Source organism: Penicillium psychrofluorescens, assembly GCF_964197705.1.
Source record: "Penicillium psychrofluorescens genome assembly, chromosome: 4".
Taxonomy (NCBI): Eukaryota; Fungi; Ascomycota; class Eurotiomycetes; order Eurotiales; family Aspergillaceae; genus Penicillium; species Penicillium psychrofluorescens.
The window spans coordinates 2,491,121-2,507,500 of NC_133442.1; the positions used below are offsets into that span (position 1 = coordinate 2,491,121).

The following is a 16,380-nucleotide window of genomic DNA, read 5'->3' on the forward strand; positions in this document are numbered from 1 at the left end:
AAAGAAAAAGGATATCAAAGCGCCTGTTGTTGTGCCTCTTCTTCCGCTTTCATCTCCCGCTCTAGCGCTATATAGTCTCCTTGGAAAGGTTTTGGCGCTGGCTCCTGCCGCACATCCCAGACATCTTCACTGCTGGGACCTGTCTTGTACTTGATGGCCTTTTTCCGGTTGTGGTCTCGGATGGCAGCTTTCTTCTGGTCAGCGGGCCATTGTCGGGTTCTCATGCACATCCAGAAATTATCCCAATGCTCGCTGCACGATCGTAGTTCGCCGTATCGATAGACATTGACAAACTGGCCGCCGAAGGACTGGCAGAAAAAGGCGTAGTCGAAGGCGTCGCGACAGGACATGGTGTCGGCGTAAAGGGATTCGGGGGCAATGGACGAGGTTGGTGATTGGAGGGCGGCGGCGACTGCGCCAGTATCGGAGGCACCATCTGGTCCTGTAGATGGTGGTTGTGGCGACTTTGACTTGGACAATGCCGCATCTTCTTGTCGGAGGTCGGCCAGGATTTGACTGAATTCCAGTTCAGCTTGTTCGTCCGGGGTCAATTTCTTCGGGGGAGCCTGAGGAGGCACAGGCGAAGCAGCAGGAACATTGTCCTGCTGGGGACTCGATCGCCACCACCAGCCCATTGTTGTGTTGTTGCGAGGAAGTTTTTCGCTGCGATCCGATCACTGCATGACTTGCTTATGTACTCAAGGTACCGCAACCCCGTGACTGCCCGACGTCATTTACTTCCAAGTCCAACTGTTGCAATTTAACATTTTCCAACTTTCTCCTGACCATAATGTATGCACTGCAATGATGAGACCGGTTCCTTTCGTGCGTGCACCTGCTGCTAGGGCTCAGATGTTGCGCCCTAGTGCCAGCGTCTACTCGGCACGGCGATGTCCTGCAGTCGGGATTCGTTGCATCTCCTCCATCCAATCGGGCCACATCAAAGTCGGGGAGAATGAGGGAATTCTCTATGTGAACAGTATGCCTTAGATTGTCAATTTTGTTTCTTCGTCTGACCCGCAATAGATATTTTCCCGCATCGGCTGCAATGGTTCCTGCGGGGCCCGCTCAGCCATATCCAGCCGTTTGAAGGACTGCTGAAGCGAATCAACCAACCTGACCTGGCTGCATCTGATCCACAGCGCATAGTTGAGCGCGCATTACCCCGGGGCTTGGACCTTAAAATCAAAGAGGTTGTCCCAAGGTATAAAGAAGGCGGCGCATTCGTAAAGTATGTGCGCAGCCCAAACGTCAACGATGAAGATGTCCAATCTGCGATAAAGGAACACATGGCGAAGCATCCCATTAAGCCATGGTTCAATCCATTCCAAAGAGCCGACGTGGACGTTGTACGGGGCAAGCCGTGGATCGAAGACCTTTACCGGATCCCCAGCCAGACCCTGAAGGTGGAATTCTTGCCAGCTACACCGGAGACTTCGGCAGTGGAGCTGACCCAGGAGGCGTTGTACAGCCTCTTTCGTCCATATGGGAAGATCATCGACATACACCCACAGCCTTCTGATTCCAAAATCGAGCCGAGGTATGCGATCTTGGGGTTCAACCGCCCCCGATTCTCGGTTATGGCACGGAATTGCATGCATGGATTTATCGCCGGTGAAGAGAATGGCGGGGGCAAAGCTGGAACCAAGTTCAAGATCAACTACGAGCGCAAGATCAAGCTCTCCGTGATTAAGGACTGGCTCTTGAATCATCCGAGAATCGTCATTCCAGCCATGGCGGCATTGGTCGCTGCAATTACCGTGATCATCTTTGATCCTATCCGCACATTTTTCATCGAAATGAAGATCAAGTCCACTCTTCAGACATCAGAAAACCAGGTGATCCAGTGGATTCGCAAGCAAGCCAGCAAAGCCAACATGGCCTACTTCGGGCACAGGAGGGCCGACCCTCGTGGTTTGGCAGCGATTTGGGAAGACCGCCAGAATGACATATCCCAGGTGCAAGCCTGGTTGACAGAGACTGCGGAGACTTTTATTGTCATCCACGGCCCCCGTGGCTCGGGGAAACGGGAGTTGGTTCTGGATCAGGCGTTGAAAGATCACAGCTACAAAGTGGTTATCGACTGCAAACAGATCCAAGATGCGAGAGGCGACACAGCCAAAATCTCCCGAGCAGCTGCTCAGGTCGGCTACCGACCCATCTTCTCGTGGATGAACAGTATCAGCAGTTTCGTCGATCTTGCTGCTCAGGGAATGATTGGCACCAAAGCCGGTTTCTCCGAGACGCTCGATGCTCAGCTCAGCAAGATTTGGCAGAATGCAGCAGTGGCAATGAAGCGAGTTGCCCTCGCCGGACGACGCAAGGATGACAAAGACTTTGGCCTCACTGATGATGAATACCTCGAAGCTCATCCCGAGAAAAGGCCCGTCGTCGTGATTGACAATTTTGTCTATGATTCGGAACACGCCGTCGTGCTTGACAAGATGACCGAATGGGCCGCTGGCCTTACAACGGCCAGTATTGCCCATGTGATCTTCCTGACCACGGACACCTCCTTCGCAAAACCCTTGAGCAAAGCTCTTCCAAATCAGGTTTTCCACACCATCGGGTTAGGAGACTGTTCTCCTGAAGTTGGCCGTCGTTTTGTGTTGAGTCACTTGGACGTGGACGCGACCGATGATGGAAAAGCGCCGGCGGCAAAGCACGACAAGGAGGCACTCAGTGGCCTGGATGATTGCATTCGAGTTCTCGGTGGCCGGGTGACAGATCTTGAGTTTATGGCCCATCGAATTGAAGCCGGCGAGACTCCTCAAGGTATGATCCCCAATCTATTCTTCTGCTATCGACTAATCTTGGTATTCTGCAGCTGCCGTGGACCGCATTGTCGACCAATCAGCCTCAGAAATCTTGAAAATCTTCATCTTGGGAACGGAATCCGTCGCACCGCAGTGGTCTCGTGAACAAGCATGGCATCTCATCAAATTACTCGCCCACGCCGAGGATGGGTGTCTGCTTTACAACAAAATTCTTCTTTCTGATCTGTTCAAGGAGAACGGCGAAGCGACCCTCCGAGCCCTGGAGCAAGTGGAGCTCATCTCCGTAGGGTCGGACAAGGGATTTCCACGATGGGTCAAGCCAGGGAAGCCCGTCTACCGGGCCGCGTTCCAGCGACTAATCGAGAACAAGACACTGGAAAGCCGTCTAGATCTGTTGATTCTCACGCAGTTGATCGGGAATGAGAACAAGAACATCCACAAGTACGAGGAAGAGCTGCAGCAGCTTGGTACCCTGCCAAAATACCCCTGGGAACTCACTTCGAGGATTGAATGGCTTCTGCGTAAGATATACGATTCGCAGTCAAAGATCCTCAAGTATGAGAACGAGAGTGCGGTGCTGCAGAAGGCTTTGCACAGTGCGGAATAAACGACGGGCGATGATGCATATTGTACCATGATATATCCAGATATCTTCAATTGTAAATTGTTGAATAAATGCCGATAAGAACGATAAACACGAAGAAATCCTAGAACTAAACCAAAAATCCATCGTTGAACACATGGATTCAGTCAGAGTAGACCAGATTGTGGCTGATGAGATAAGCAATCTAGGGAACCGCGATCCTTTGCAGCTGCTTTTCCTTCGCCCTTCCACTCTCGAAAACCGATTGAGTCCAACGCTTTTTTTGGATTGGATTTTCAGTGCCGGCGCAATTTGTCTTGTGCAGGCGTTGAACCTTCATTCCAGCTGTCTTTCCCTTGTGTGGCCTGTTTCCCCACTGCCTCAAACAGGCATGGAGAAGTACGAGGCCTCGCCGCATGGACTGATACAAACCGTTCGCAATGGCCTTCCTCAATTGACTTGGTCCACATTTTTGGCTGTTCTAGTCTTTTCATGCATTGCAACCCGGGTTATCACAGGGCTTCAATGCAGGCATCATGAACACGATCCAACAGAGCCGCGTACTGCCAGGCTGGCGCCTTATTGGGCTCCATGGATTGGACACGGCCTGTCCTTTATATGGGATCATGTCAAATTACTCTCTGGAATTCGGTTGGTGATCCATCTACAAGATTTCTGACTGCGCTGCTAATGCAACCTCCAAGGGATTCCGTGAATGAACCTGTATTTGGCATTTATCTACGCGGTGTTAAGCACGACGTCGTGGTGTCACCCTCGATGATGAAGACAGTTTTGTCTTCACAGGACGCATCTAGTACCCCTGTCCTCGACCAGGCACTGCAGAACGTCTTTGGCAATCGCGGACTCGTCCGTAATCTGAATCTGAACCAGGAGATTCATGATGATGTCTCCAATATGATCGACCGAGAGCCATTTGCCAGTGCAGCTAGCACAAATATTTCCCGTTTGGTAAAACGCCATGTCCCCGATTTGGTCACCTTCTCCCACAGTGTGGTTGACCAGATGCCCTGGGAGCGCGAAAGTCAAGTAACACTCCCCGACAATCAGGATCAGCCGGTCTGCGAGGTCAAGCTCTTTGCGCTTATCAGAAGCTTCGTGGGCCACATAACCACCTCCATCCTAATGGGCGAAGCCTTTGCGGAGTCCTTTCCTGGTCTGTTAGAAAACCTTTGGACCCTCGACAACAACTTCGTGACACTATTCGTGGGCACTCCCCGCTGGATTCCATCACCTGGTGTTTCCGCGGGCTATGCAGCGCGGGATCGTCTTGTTCATATAATGTCGATCTTTTCCCGTGCGTTCACTGCATGGGATGATGGGATCGACCCGGGGATTGAACTTCGCGATCTGGACGATGTGTCCGAATTGGTCAAAGAACGAATGCGAACATTTCGAAAGCTGGGGCTGTCTCCCGGGGCTAGCGGTGCAGCACACTTGTCCCTGTACTGGGACACGATAGAGCACACGACGAAGATCATCTTTTGGACCGTCCTCCATATTTCCTCGGATCCTGCGCTCCTCAAAGATATCCGCACAGAGATGTTTACGCACACGAGGGCAACGCGGCCCAGTCGCCGGGAAACTGGATTTCCAATTGATTCACCTCCTCAACTCACTCTAGACCTCGAAAAAGTCCTCAAAGCATGCCCGATGTTGAGAGCATGCTACTACGAGGCTGTGCGTTTGCACTCAGCGGGCATTTCCGGCAGGAAACTAGAATCAGACTTGACCCTGTCCGAGTCCGCCGAAGAAGCCTCCTACCACATGCGAAAGGGCGAGAGGGTAATGGTGCCGCACGGGGTCTACCACAACGACCCTCGGTATTTTTCAAACACGGACCAGTACGATCCCCTCCGGTTTATCGTGACGGATCCCGAGTCTGGAGCCAAACGAGTAAATGAGAGCGTACTTGCGCCATTTGCGGATGGACTATACGGGTCTAAAGGAAACAGCTTCAATGAGAAGGAAATACTGGCTGTTACTGCGGCGATTGTGTCGATGTGGGAGATTGAATCGGCCACTGGGGACGGCCTCGCCGTTCCAGGGCATAAACCCACCTGGGGGGCTTTTCGACCTGCGAAGGATGTGAAGGTGACATTGAAACTGCGGGTCTGATTACGTTCTATATTAGCGTGGGGAGCCGAGGATTTCCACCTTTGTGCTTCTTGTCTACTGCATCCATAGAAGTCCATATCGGGCTAGCCCTAAACAGATGATCGCTAAGATATTCCCGACCAGGCCAAGATCCTGACGGACGACGCGCCACTCCTCTTCGCGTCCTCCTCTTACCCTTTTCACTAGTTTCTCCCACTTCACCACCCCCGGGACTAGCATCACCACCATGACTCTCGCTGGTGCCCAACGCCGTCAGATCTTGACGGTGTTGATGACCTCACTGCTCCTGGACCTGGTAAGTTGACTCGCTTCAACTTTACCCTTCTTGTTCTCACCCATTCCATCCGCAGATCTCCTTCACCTTCATCCTCCCGCTCTTCCCTTCGTTATTGTCCTTCTACCACGCCCAAGACCCATCTCCCGACTCCTTCCTCAACCGCATCTTCCACTACCTGAACGCGTACAAGAACTCCTTCGCGCGCCCCATCGACTCGCAATATGACATCGTCCTCCTCGGCGGCGCCCTCGGCTCGCTTTTCTCCTTCCTCCAGGCTATCGCCGCCCCCGTCATTGGGCACCTGTCAGACCGCGTCGGTCGTAAACGCACTCTTCTCTACTCGCTGGTTGGCAACATCTGTAGCGTCACGCTCTGGGTCGCTGCAGTTGATTTCCGGACTTTCCTTGCGAGTCGTGTTGTTGGCGGTTTGAGCGAGGGGAATGTCCAGCTGGCGAATGCCATTGCCGCTGATATCAGTGATGAGTCGCACCGCGGCGCGACTATGGCGCTCGTTGGTGCTTGCTTTAGCATCGCGTTTACATTCGGCCCTGCTCTCGGCGCGGCGCTCTCGTCTGTCAAGATCGTTGAGGCCAATCCGTTCATCACGGCGGCTGGTGTCTCTCTGGCGCTGATTCTGGCCGAGTTTGTCTTTGTCTATGTGTGTTTGCCCGAGACACATCCTCGATTCACCACTCTCCGCGAAGGAGACCCAGTGTCGTGGTTTCATTGCAATAAATCCCCCGCGGAGACAGGAACCCAGGTTCAGCCCCAAACCCCAAATCAGGAGAAGAAGCCCAAGGAGAAATCTTCTGCTCAACCCAGGGCGATCAAACATACCAACAACCCATCCTTCCTGAACGCAGTGCACTTCCTCTTCCTAGTCCCCTTCTCCGGCCTAGAATTCTCCCTTCCATTCCTAACAGCCACCCTCTACGCCAACACAGCAACCACCGCCAGTCCGGCCGCACTGAACGGCCGTCTCCTCTCACTGATGGGCCTAATCGCCTCCCTGTTACAGGGCACAGCCGTGCGCCGCCTCCCGCCACTTCTGGTAGTGCGTGCTGGAGTAGTTGCCTGCGCCATCTCCTTCTTCATCCTCGCCCGTGTTACCTCAATTGCAGGCCTCTATGCTGCCGGTAGCTTGTTGGCCGTCACATCTGCCACGGTCGTAACGGGTCTCAATAGCCTCGGCAGCTTCGAGGCCCGCGACGCCGACCGCGGCGCTGTCATGGGCCGGCTGCGTGGCTGGGGACAGGCTGGTCGTGCGACTGGACCGATTGTGTTTTGTTCGTTGTTCTGGTGGGCTGGACGCCAGGCTGCTTATACTGCTGGCGGGGCAGCTATGGTGGCTGTTGCTGGTGCAGTGTTTATTCTGTTGAAGTCTCCTGTTCCAGAAAAGAGGAGCGAGAAAAAGGCTTAAGGTTTTGGGCTGTGATAATCACACACCCCTGAAGCTGGCCGCATACCCTGATTATTGTAAAAATATAGCAGCATAGTCTGAGCATTACCCCCATCCGTTCATTCCCAATCGTATCGAGTTTGTCGTCTCGTTCCTTAGTCGAGTCATACTGGTCTGAATACATCATCTTGACTACCAAAAGAGCTTTGAACAGCCTAAAGGGTGCTGGCTTTTAGAATGCTTAGTGCCATTGGTTTTAGCGATATAGCATGACCGACAGCCTTTAACCTCGGAGGCATCGATCACGAGCATATCGACCACAATTGTAACGGCTTTGGCGGACCATAGTGGCTGGGGCTAGGGTGTGCGATTATCACAACCCTAGATTTTATAGATCACAGCATGCTCACAATACGGAAAGAGATGGGTTCATTTGTTCGCGTTCGTCTACTCAAAACAGGGTATAATACATGCGACGACATATGGGAACAAGTCAGGAAGAGCGGCGAGATGTGGGCTCCAGAGCACAGCTTCAAAACGCCCGAAGCAAAGAAGAAAATATCAACACAAACCTAGAATATTCCAAAAAAGCAAGCGCCAGAAAAAAAAAAGGTGCCTAACTTCACGAGTGAAAGAATCAGCATCTCCGCGTCCGATACCGCTCCGTACGCAACCCGCAGTAATAGTTATGATAAGACTCCATCGCCAGTCCCGGATCCGGATCTGGAGCAGGATCAAGCGAGTTGCGCGCCTTTCCAATCAACCAGTCGGTTAGTGTAACGAACTTGGCCGTGCGGTCCCAGCCGTTCGCGTCGTCTGCATGCTCGATCGTATGCGTGAGGATGCGGCCCTCTTCATCGAACGAGAAGATAAAAAGGCCGGTGAACTGCTCTTCCTTGGCCAATTTAAAGATCGGCTCGTCGCCGCCAAGGAGCACGCTGAGGCCCTTGTTGGTGCCATTTTTCGAATTAGATAAGTGGTGGGTATGGTTGTTGGCGCCAGACGAGGATTGGGGAGAACTGCCACGAGTCGGCGATTTGGCTATGTCATCCGGCCCCGGATTTGAGGAGAATGGCGCCTTGTCGTGGAATGGCCTACTCTCCGTGCGTGGCTCAGTCCGCCATCGCACGACAAGTCTCTCATCGCCGCAATCGGGTTGGTGGCCGCCGCGTCGCTCCGGGTCGAGCACCGTGCCCGCACGCACGATCCGCTCGCTCAGAATCTGGAGCTTGACATTCCCCACGAGTGGTACACTACTCCATGCTACGGGGACAGTCCACAGCGCTGCGCGGTAGAGAGTGCGGCCCTTGACGGTGGGGAGATGCTGGTGTGTTGATGGGAAGAGGTGGAGGTTGATGGCTGGCGCGAGGATCTCAGGAGGAAGCGTGTTGTACAGGATAGATGGAAGGAGCGGCGAGAGCGTGCGCAGGGCTAGATTGGGGTCAGTCAATTCAATGCTACTTGATGTTTTGCTCACTTTTCCCGAGTTTGAGCACCCGCTCATCTGGTGGCTTGGGGTCGTCTTTCCGTGGCCGCCCGTCTAGCCCATCAAGTTCCAAGCGCCCTGGACTTGATGTGAAGTGTGTGATCGGTGGAGGCGAAGAGGCTGATGGCAGCCAGGGCTCGGTCAGGATGCCTTGGCGTGGTTGCGCGAGCGGGCGACGCCGCGAGGACGCGAATGTCTGCCGGCCGACGGTCTTGGGAGTTGGTGGCGGCAGGCGGAGAAAGTGGTGCTCGTTGTTGCATGGGGACAGACCAGTTTCGGCATTCTGCCTAGGACAGGCGTGGTCAGGCCATGCAAGTATGTCCTTCTAGTGAGTTCAAGCGATGCGAAGCGAAAGAAACAGGAAAGTACAAGTAGTGGGTTGGGAGATGACGTTGCGGCCAATAGCGGCGCGGGTATTATCGCAGCAACTATATACAGCAACTCCTAGTATATAACTAAACTACATGGATTATTATCATAGTAGAAATAAATAATAGAATGACATTGTTGTTCGTGAAACTACTTCCTAAATTTCCTCATGGCCCAGTCATGCTAGCTCGTCGTCGTCGTCCATGCCCATCACACGTCGCTCCGCCAGGTCGCGGATCTTGTCCTCCAGCACGCCTCGCCCATAGCGCTGGGCCACCTTGGCCGCCGCCTCGACCATCTTGCCATTACGGTCAGACATCATGCCCACCAGCTCCAGTGCCTTCATGCCGCGGTCCTCGCCTTCCCGGCATTCGTTGGCCAGCATTTGGAGCAGAGTCTTGTTCATCTCCAGCTCTTTGCGCGCCAGCTCGGCGCGCTGGCTGGCAGTCGCGTTGGTCGAGGCCAATAGATCCCGGTAGAGGGAGAGGAGCACATTGCTGCGCACAAACGCCTCCTCGAACTTGAGATTCTCGTCGCGCGCGTCGGCACCCTCGGGATCGCTGGAATCCTTCGGGGGGGCGGTAGACACTGGAACCTGGAATTCAAATTCACTGAGAAGGGGCCGCGGGAAGTACGGGTGTTGGTCTCCGCCCTTGAGGATGATGCAGTGGAACTTATCCTGCGCTACGGCCACCGGCCAGTAGGTTTCTTCCTTGCGGCCACCAGCTAGACGGGCGAGCTGCTTCGTGTCTAGAAGAGGCACCCACCGGGCTTGACCGGGTGTGCGCCAGTGCTGCAAGACGAGCAACACCCCCGTCGTGTCATAGATGCATGGGTCCTGGGAGAGAGTCAGTTGTGTCGTACAGATACATCTTCAAGATCACGTACCCCAGTGTCGGAGAAGAAGACATTCTTCAATTGAACGCCTTCCGGAAGTGCGACCTCGTCTTCGTTCTGGCAGATCTCGTCCCGCTTGACATTTTCAATGGTATATCGTAACGTCGTGTGGCGGCCATCAGGCCCCAAGGGGCCATTGCCAATGCTCATAATGTAGTCCCTCCATGCGGCACAACTGACGCCCTGGCTCTTTTGTCGATACACTTTGAATGGTGTCCCAAAAAGTGTGTATACTCGGACGTAGTCTTTCGTCGTCACGGCGACAATATATGAATCACTCAATGCAAGAGCTAGGAAAGTCCGTCAGCAGAGAAATGAATATTGGTCCAATATATTTACCTCGAACCATTTCGCCCTCGGGCAACTGGGTGCGCCAATCTGCTCTCGTGGTCCATGTCTCATGTGGCCGGTAGAAGATAGTGGCAGGACTGCCATCAGACGGATTGTTCGCGAAGAGCGTTCCGTTCTCATCTGGATCAAGTCAGAATCAAATTCAACAATGGCAAGTCTAGTCAAGCTCACTGAGGCAGGCTTTATCGTATTGATACGGATCCGTGAAGTGGAAGTCCCGATACAGCTCGCGGTCATAGAATTCCACTGTCACGGTATGGTGTGTCTCTTGGTCAACAGTCCAGACGGCGCCTGTCAAGTTCAGACCTGAACATATTAGCACACGAAATAATTGTCCTCGAGATGATCTTCTTACAGAGATATCGCCGATTCCCAGCCCATGGCGTACTACCAGGCTGAAGAGGAGGATGGGGGTTGGGCTGAAACGAGCCAGAGTAGACACGCTTGCTGTTCGGGCCAAGATCTTCCAGGTGGCCGTTTGTCCGCTTGCCATATGGATTGAGTCCTTCGGCATAGCCTGCCCCATCGTCATCATCGACAAAATCAGGCATTTCATCATCCTCACCGAGGATGTCATCCAATGAGTCTGGTGTTCCCTTTCTAGCTGCCCGCTGGATGGTCTCCTTGGACCGGTCCGCCAAGGGTTTGCTGACATTGTTGGAGATCTCAGTCAGGGGGCCTGGGAAGATAGGAGCTGCCTGCAATGGCTTCTGAAGCAACGACTGGTGTTCCCTCGGCACAAAGTCATCATGAATGAACAGTTCGCCATCAGAGGTGGTGAAGGACAGCGAGTTCTTAGTCGGATGCCAGGCGAGATTGATGACATTTCCAAAGTCGTAGCGTTGCAGGATCCTTTGAGTTTTCGTTTCCCAGAGGATGATCTGACCATCGGCGGCCGCCGATGCCAGAAGAGTTCCATTCGGGGCCCAGCTGAGGGCTGTGATGTCGCCGGTATGCCCACCAGCAAATGTCTTCTCTTTCTTCCACTCCGAGATAGAGTAGATGGAGATATCCCTGGTGGCCTCTGCGGATGCAAACGCCGTGCCGTCTGGGTGCCACACGACTCTCGATGTCGCCTCCGCATCCGGCTCGAGTCTTCGGATCACTCCATCGAGCTTGCGGACCAACTCCGGTTCTTCCTCGTGCAGGGAATAGATGTAGACAATGCCGTCCGTGCAGGAAACCGAAACATAGCGCCCATTGGGGTGGAAGGTGACATGCTTGGCTCCCTTAGGTTGTTCCCGGAGGTATTTGACCTGGGTCATGTCCTCAATTTTGACGATTTTCACCGTGAGTTCGCTTTTTCGAGCATGTTAGCCGAGCCATTGTCTGCTATGTGCACCGTGGCTGGACTTACTCGCTTGCCACGGCCACCCATTCTCCGTCCCTGGACACCGCGATATCGCGCACTGGCAGCGCGCAGCGTACCAGCAAGTTTCGCATCTTGCCGGATGTGATATCGTACTGCCATACCGTGCCGTCCTCGGCGCCCATAATAAAACATTCGTTCTGGACCGAGCTGTCAGCGGGGTCCGCTCGAACTAACACCACCCCGAACATACCGTGGCACCGATGCCGTGATTCGCATCCACGCCCTCGTCGACTGTCTGGGGCTCTCCATCTTGGCCCACGGTGTAAATTCGAATGGCGGAGTTGGATCCGCCGGTGATAACGCGCTTCCCGTTGGGCGTGTAGGCGAGCACAGTCGTCCCCGGGGTGTCTGGATGGGAGAAAATCCGGTCAGTGAAATGGATCGAACATTAGTTTATCAAAACAAAAACACGCCAACGTACGGGCTGGCCGGCCCCGCGGGCGCATTGAGTCGAAGCTCATTCTGGGAATGTTGCGACCGAGAATTGGTGATTGGGAGACAGGCAGACAACGAGGAGTGAGGAAAGACGCGTCTCCAAGTGCGGGAGACGCGTTCGCGGGCGGGATTTAGCCTATTCGGGCAGATCCCTTTCCGATGGACCTAATTACTATGGCGGGATCCTACTATACACCCTTCGCAGTCAAGAAATCAAAGTCGGCCCCGTCCTGCGCTTGGTTCACACTGCGCTCGTACAGGCCCCGATATCCTCGTCGTCGCTGTCGCTGCTCTACCTCTCCCGTCACCTTCTGTTTGCGCGCCTGAATCCGGGCCTGGATGACCTGGTCGGGCACATCTAGATGTAATCTACGAGTTTCGATCTCACAGGTGATCAAATCGCCCGTCTCAACAATCCCAAAGGGAGATTCCGGCAACACAGCCTCGGGCGAGATGTGCAGGATGATGGTTCCTCCCGCCGTGCCGGACATTCGCCCATCTGACAGCCGCAGCATATCTTTCACTCCTGCGCCGGCCAATTTCTTGGGAATGGGTATCATTCCCGCCTCGGGCATACCGGGATTACCAACGGGTCCAATCCCTTTTAGAACAAGTACAGAGTCCTTGGTCACTGCCAGATTCGGATCGTCAATTCGTTGCGCCAGGTCGGCGGAATTCTCAAATACTACCGCGGGCCCGGTATGAGAAAGCAATGATCGATACTTTGATGCCGATGCTTTGGTGACCGCCCCATCAGGTGCAAGGTTGCCATGGAGCACCACAAGAGATGATGAAGGGAAGAGAGGGTCGGAAAGCGGCCGGATGATCTTTTGAGCAAACGAGGGTCTCTTAGACTGAGATGCGTCCAACACTTCGCCCAGCGTCTGCCCAGTGATTGTCATGGCTGACAGGTGTAGGAGTGGTCGAAGCTCATGCAACAATCGCAGCATGCCTCCTGCGTTATGGAAATCATCCATATAGTTATCCCCGCTGGGCTTGAGATCCACCAGCAACGGGGTCTTGCGGCCTACTTCTTCAATGGTCTGCAATGTGATCACGCCGGTGAGAGCAGGATGTCTATTTGCGATAGCCAGTAAATGGACCACAGCATTAGTCGAGCCTCCGATGGCCTGGAGGACTGTGATGGCGTTGAGGAAGGACTCCTTCGTCAACACATCCTGTGGCTTTCTACCAACTTTGGCAAGCGCCACTGCATTTGCCCCGGTCTCCTCGGCGATTCTCAGCCGTGCAGACGACACAGCTGGGGCGGATGCGCCTCGGAGAGGCATCATACCCAGTGCGGCAGTCACGCAGGCCATCGTGCTGGCAGTTCCCATGACACCGCACGTTCCAATCTACACGTCTGTTAGTCGGTCTGAATCTCGGACTCAAAAGTAAATAGACGGGCACGAACTGTGGGGGCAAGCTCCTCATTGATGGCAGAGATCTCCTCGAGATCAATCTCGCCCGCTCGAAACGCCGCCCAGTTATTGCGGCAGTCGGTGCACGCCCCAATTCTCTGTCCTCGATTACTGCCCGGCAGCATGGGGCCGGTAATCAAAGGCAGGATTGGTTTGTTGGCTGAGATGCCGCCCATCAGCTGTGCTGGAACGGTTTTGTCACAGCCTGCTTCTTGTCAGCTCCGATGTTACTGACAGGGAGACTTATACAATACTAACCTCCAATCATAATACAAGCATCCAATGGCTGCGCCCGAATCATCTCCTCGGTATCCATACTCATGAGATTCCTCAGAAACATGCTTGTCGGATGCGAGAACGACTCATGAACACTGATAGTAGGAAACTCGACAGCCAATCCCCCGTTAAGCTGCACGCCGCGCTTCGCAGCCTCGATCAACTGGGGCACATTAGCGTGGCAGGGATTGAACCCCGAGAAGGTGTTGATAATCCCCACGATCGGTCGTGAGAGCGCATCTTCCGAGTAACCCAGTGCCTTGATGAATACTTTGCGAAGAAATAGCGAGAAATGCGCATCCCCGTACGAGGTGAGACCCTGGCGGAGTCCGGAGGTGGACGTTATGGGCTTGGTGAGGTCGTAGTCGGAGTTGAGCGGTTCTGGCTCGGTGTTGTTCTGCATTGTTGTGTGGATGAATAAATAATCGGTGTATAAATCGAAGTTGATTGACCCCTGGCTTGCTTAAATATCGCGCTGTCCCGAGTGGATGATGCCATCGGTCGACGTCCGACTCGGATATTATTCCGCTTCGACAACCCCGCGTTGTTGGAGATCGAATAGAGCCAGCAATTGTGATCGCAAAACTAGATCAAATTGAACATTAAAAACATTACTGTCTTTGGATTTATTGGCTTGCGGCTCTCCAGAACAAGGCGAAGCTGTGGACTGCCTTGCTAACGCTGTGGTAAATTCACTACTTACCAGTGATATTCCTTAGTTTTTTTGTATAGGGATTATTTCAGTGTACAGGGCTTTGATATTAGAGATCCAACTATGTTCTTTACGAGAAGAAAGTCTCCTGCGCTCCCGTCCATTGCCACAAGAAAAAGATTAGAATACATGGATGACATGGAGAATCGGAATATGCACGCTCAAATACACACACGGCCAAGGGGAACTTTTTTTTTTGGCAAAGGCCACAGACATCCTTTAACCCCTTCCGAAAGAAACTCGTCGCGATCGTGAACCATACACCGGAACAAAGTGATGACAGCATGGCTTTCGCAATTACCACCCGTCAGGCCCAAACCCGTTGGTCGAGGGGGTCTCTGCCGCAGGAGTAGTACCGTTCGAGTCATTAGCACCACCGCGTCCACGACCACGTCCGCCACGGCCACGACCACGGCCCTCACCGCGGCCTCGGCCTTCGCCACGGCCACGGCCACGGTATCCCTCGCCACGACTGCGTCCACCACGTCCGCGGCCGCGGCCACCGTTCTGGCCTTTAGCACCGGAAGCATCAGCCGCCGTAGTGTCGAGAGTAGCGGGAGTGGCCTGGAGGCCAGTCTCGGTCTCAGCAGGGTCGCGAGGCACCTCCACCCATCCGTCGGTGGTGGCCGAAGAAGTCATTGAGGTCGGGCCATTGGCATTCCAGGTCGTCTCCGCCACTGGGTTAGCGGCATCCAACACCATGCCCTGGACGGGTGGGGCCGTCTGGTCAGACCGCGCGACTCTGTTGGCACCAACGCTGGTATCCTGGAGTTCAGTGAGGCCTGCATTTGCCAGGGTAGGGTCCGAGATTGGGGCAGCTTGGGCGATGGTCTGTGCAGTGACTGAAGTGGTCTCATCGTCCTCAGGCGAATACTTGGTGGAAGCTACTTTCACATCGTGATCTGCAGAAAAGAGAGTCAGCTAGCAAATCACCAATGAGGGACAATGACTCACAGGTCAGCTCAAGCGCATCGCCCTCAACGGCGAGCAACCTCTCATCCGAGCCATCAATTAGCTTGATCATCGAGTCCACTGCCTCCTGAGAGCCACCATAGACCTGGAAGAGAACAGCCTCGAACGACAGGCTCTCGAGGGAGACCGAGTCGCCAGAGCGGCGGATGTTCGCCGCAGCGCACAGGAACTTGCTCAGGGTAAGCAGACGCTCGCGCAGGGCCTGGTTCGAAGCTTCCGTCGCATCAGCAATCGCGTTCCCACGAACGGCGTCCAGCTCCTCCTTGTGGGCCTTCTCCAGCGCGGTCTTCTGGCTAGTCAGGCGCTCCTCGTATTGGGCGGCGAACTGCTTGTAGTGGCCGATCTGCTCCTCGATCTGGGACAAAGTAGCTTGCAGCGCAGGCTTCTTCAGTGCCTGGGCCTTCTGGTCGTTGTTGATGATCTTGTTCGCGACGAGATCATCGAGGGACTTGCCCGGGTGTTCGGCGGTGATGGCGTCGACCTTGGAGGTGGCATTCTGTAGTGGAAAAGAAATGCGTCAGTCAGGCTGTGCTTGCTGATGATCGCAGAAACACGTACCAATTTCTTGATCGTGTTGCGGAGGCCCCTGTACGCGAGTGTGGTTAGCTTGCTCGACCTGGGGTTGCCGCAGTCGGACTGGATCATGAGGGGGCCAAGTCTGTGACGCGAGGATCACGTACTTTTGCAGCTCCTTGAGGTAGTTGTTGTCAGTGCCATCAATAGAAGCATCATTACCAGGGCTCTCGGGGTCAGCTTTGGAGATGCTGGAAGCTCGCGAGGCGGGCTGGTTCTTGTCGGAGTGGTTGACCTTGGCCTTGGTGGCGGAGGCGGGAGACATGATGGAATGTGGGTGACACAGCCGTCAAAGTTAATCTGGGAGGCTGTACAGAAGGAGGCAAGAGGAAGTCAGAAGTGCC

General features: G+C 54.2%; 8 protein-coding genes across 8 annotated transcripts; 3 read left to right on the forward strand and 5 right to left on the reverse strand.

Annotated features, from left to right (window-relative positions):
* Positions 1–14: 14 nt before the first annotated feature.
* PFLUO_LOCUS6572 (uncharacterized protein) lies at positions 15–635 on the reverse strand (the record flags this gene model as incomplete). The annotated part of the gene is made up of 1 exon (XM_073784129.1): positions 15–635. The coding sequence occupies one exon, from the start codon at positions 633–635 to the stop codon at positions 15–17; it is 621 nt and encodes a 206-aa protein (XP_073640615.1).
* Positions 636–807: 172 nt separating this feature from the next.
* On the forward strand, positions 808–3,384 carry PFLUO_LOCUS6573 (mitochondrial escape protein 2; the record flags this gene model as incomplete). The annotated part of the gene is made up of 3 exons (XM_073784130.1): positions 808–979; positions 1,027–2,775; positions 2,828–3,384. The coding sequence occupies 3 exons, from the start codon at positions 808–810 to the stop codon at positions 3,382–3,384; spliced, it is 2,478 nt and encodes an 825-aa protein (XP_073640616.1).
* Positions 3,385–4,140: 756 nt separating this feature from the next.
* On the forward strand, positions 4,141–5,496 carry PFLUO_LOCUS6574 (uncharacterized protein; the record flags this gene model as incomplete). The annotated part of the gene is made up of 1 exon (XM_073784131.1): positions 4,141–5,496. One exon carries the CDS (start codon positions 4,141–4,143, stop codon positions 5,494–5,496), a length of 1,356 nt encoding a protein of 451 aa, XP_073640617.1.
* A 226-nt stretch (positions 5,497–5,722) lies between these two features.
* On the forward strand, positions 5,723–7,193 carry PFLUO_LOCUS6575 (uncharacterized protein; the record flags this gene model as incomplete). The annotated part of the gene is made up of 2 exons (XM_073784132.1): positions 5,723–5,791; positions 5,847–7,193. The coding sequence occupies 2 exons, from the start codon at positions 5,723–5,725 to the stop codon at positions 7,191–7,193; spliced, it is 1,416 nt and encodes a 471-aa protein (XP_073640618.1).
* Positions 7,194–7,809: 616 nt separating this feature from the next.
* PFLUO_LOCUS6576 (uncharacterized protein) lies at positions 7,810–8,940 on the reverse strand (the record flags this gene model as incomplete). The annotated part of the gene is made up of 3 exons (XM_073784134.1): positions 7,810–8,603; positions 8,650–8,869; positions 8,929–8,940. 3 exons carry the CDS (start codon positions 8,938–8,940, stop codon positions 7,810–7,812), a joined length of 1,026 nt encoding a protein of 341 aa, XP_073640619.1.
* A 265-nt stretch (positions 8,941–9,205) lies between these two features.
* Positions 9,206–12,108, reverse strand: PFLUO_LOCUS6577 (DNA polymerase alpha accessory factor Mcl1; the record flags this gene model as incomplete). Its single annotated transcript, XM_073784135.1, has 8 exons — positions 9,206–9,865; positions 9,916–10,214; positions 10,264–10,395; positions 10,447–10,581; positions 10,631–11,574; positions 11,633–11,784; positions 11,838–11,995; positions 12,069–12,108. 8 exons carry the CDS (start codon positions 12,106–12,108, stop codon positions 9,206–9,208), a joined length of 2,520 nt encoding a protein of 839 aa, XP_073640620.1.
* A 162-nt stretch (positions 12,109–12,270) lies between these two features.
* On the reverse strand, positions 12,271–14,182 carry PFLUO_LOCUS6578 (uncharacterized protein; the record flags this gene model as incomplete). Its single annotated transcript, XM_073784136.1, has 3 exons — positions 12,271–13,437; positions 13,497–13,708; positions 13,762–14,182. The coding sequence occupies 3 exons, from the start codon at positions 14,180–14,182 to the stop codon at positions 12,271–12,273; spliced, it is 1,800 nt and encodes a 599-aa protein (XP_073640621.1).
* A 606-nt stretch (positions 14,183–14,788) lies between these two features.
* On the reverse strand, positions 14,789–16,301 carry PFLUO_LOCUS6579 (uncharacterized protein; the record flags this gene model as incomplete). The annotated part of the gene is made up of 4 exons (XM_073784137.1): positions 14,789–15,393; positions 15,446–15,959; positions 16,022–16,049; positions 16,144–16,301. The coding sequence occupies 4 exons, from the start codon at positions 16,299–16,301 to the stop codon at positions 14,789–14,791; spliced, it is 1,305 nt and encodes a 434-aa protein (XP_073640622.1).
* Between the last annotated feature and the right edge of the window lie 79 nt (positions 16,302–16,380).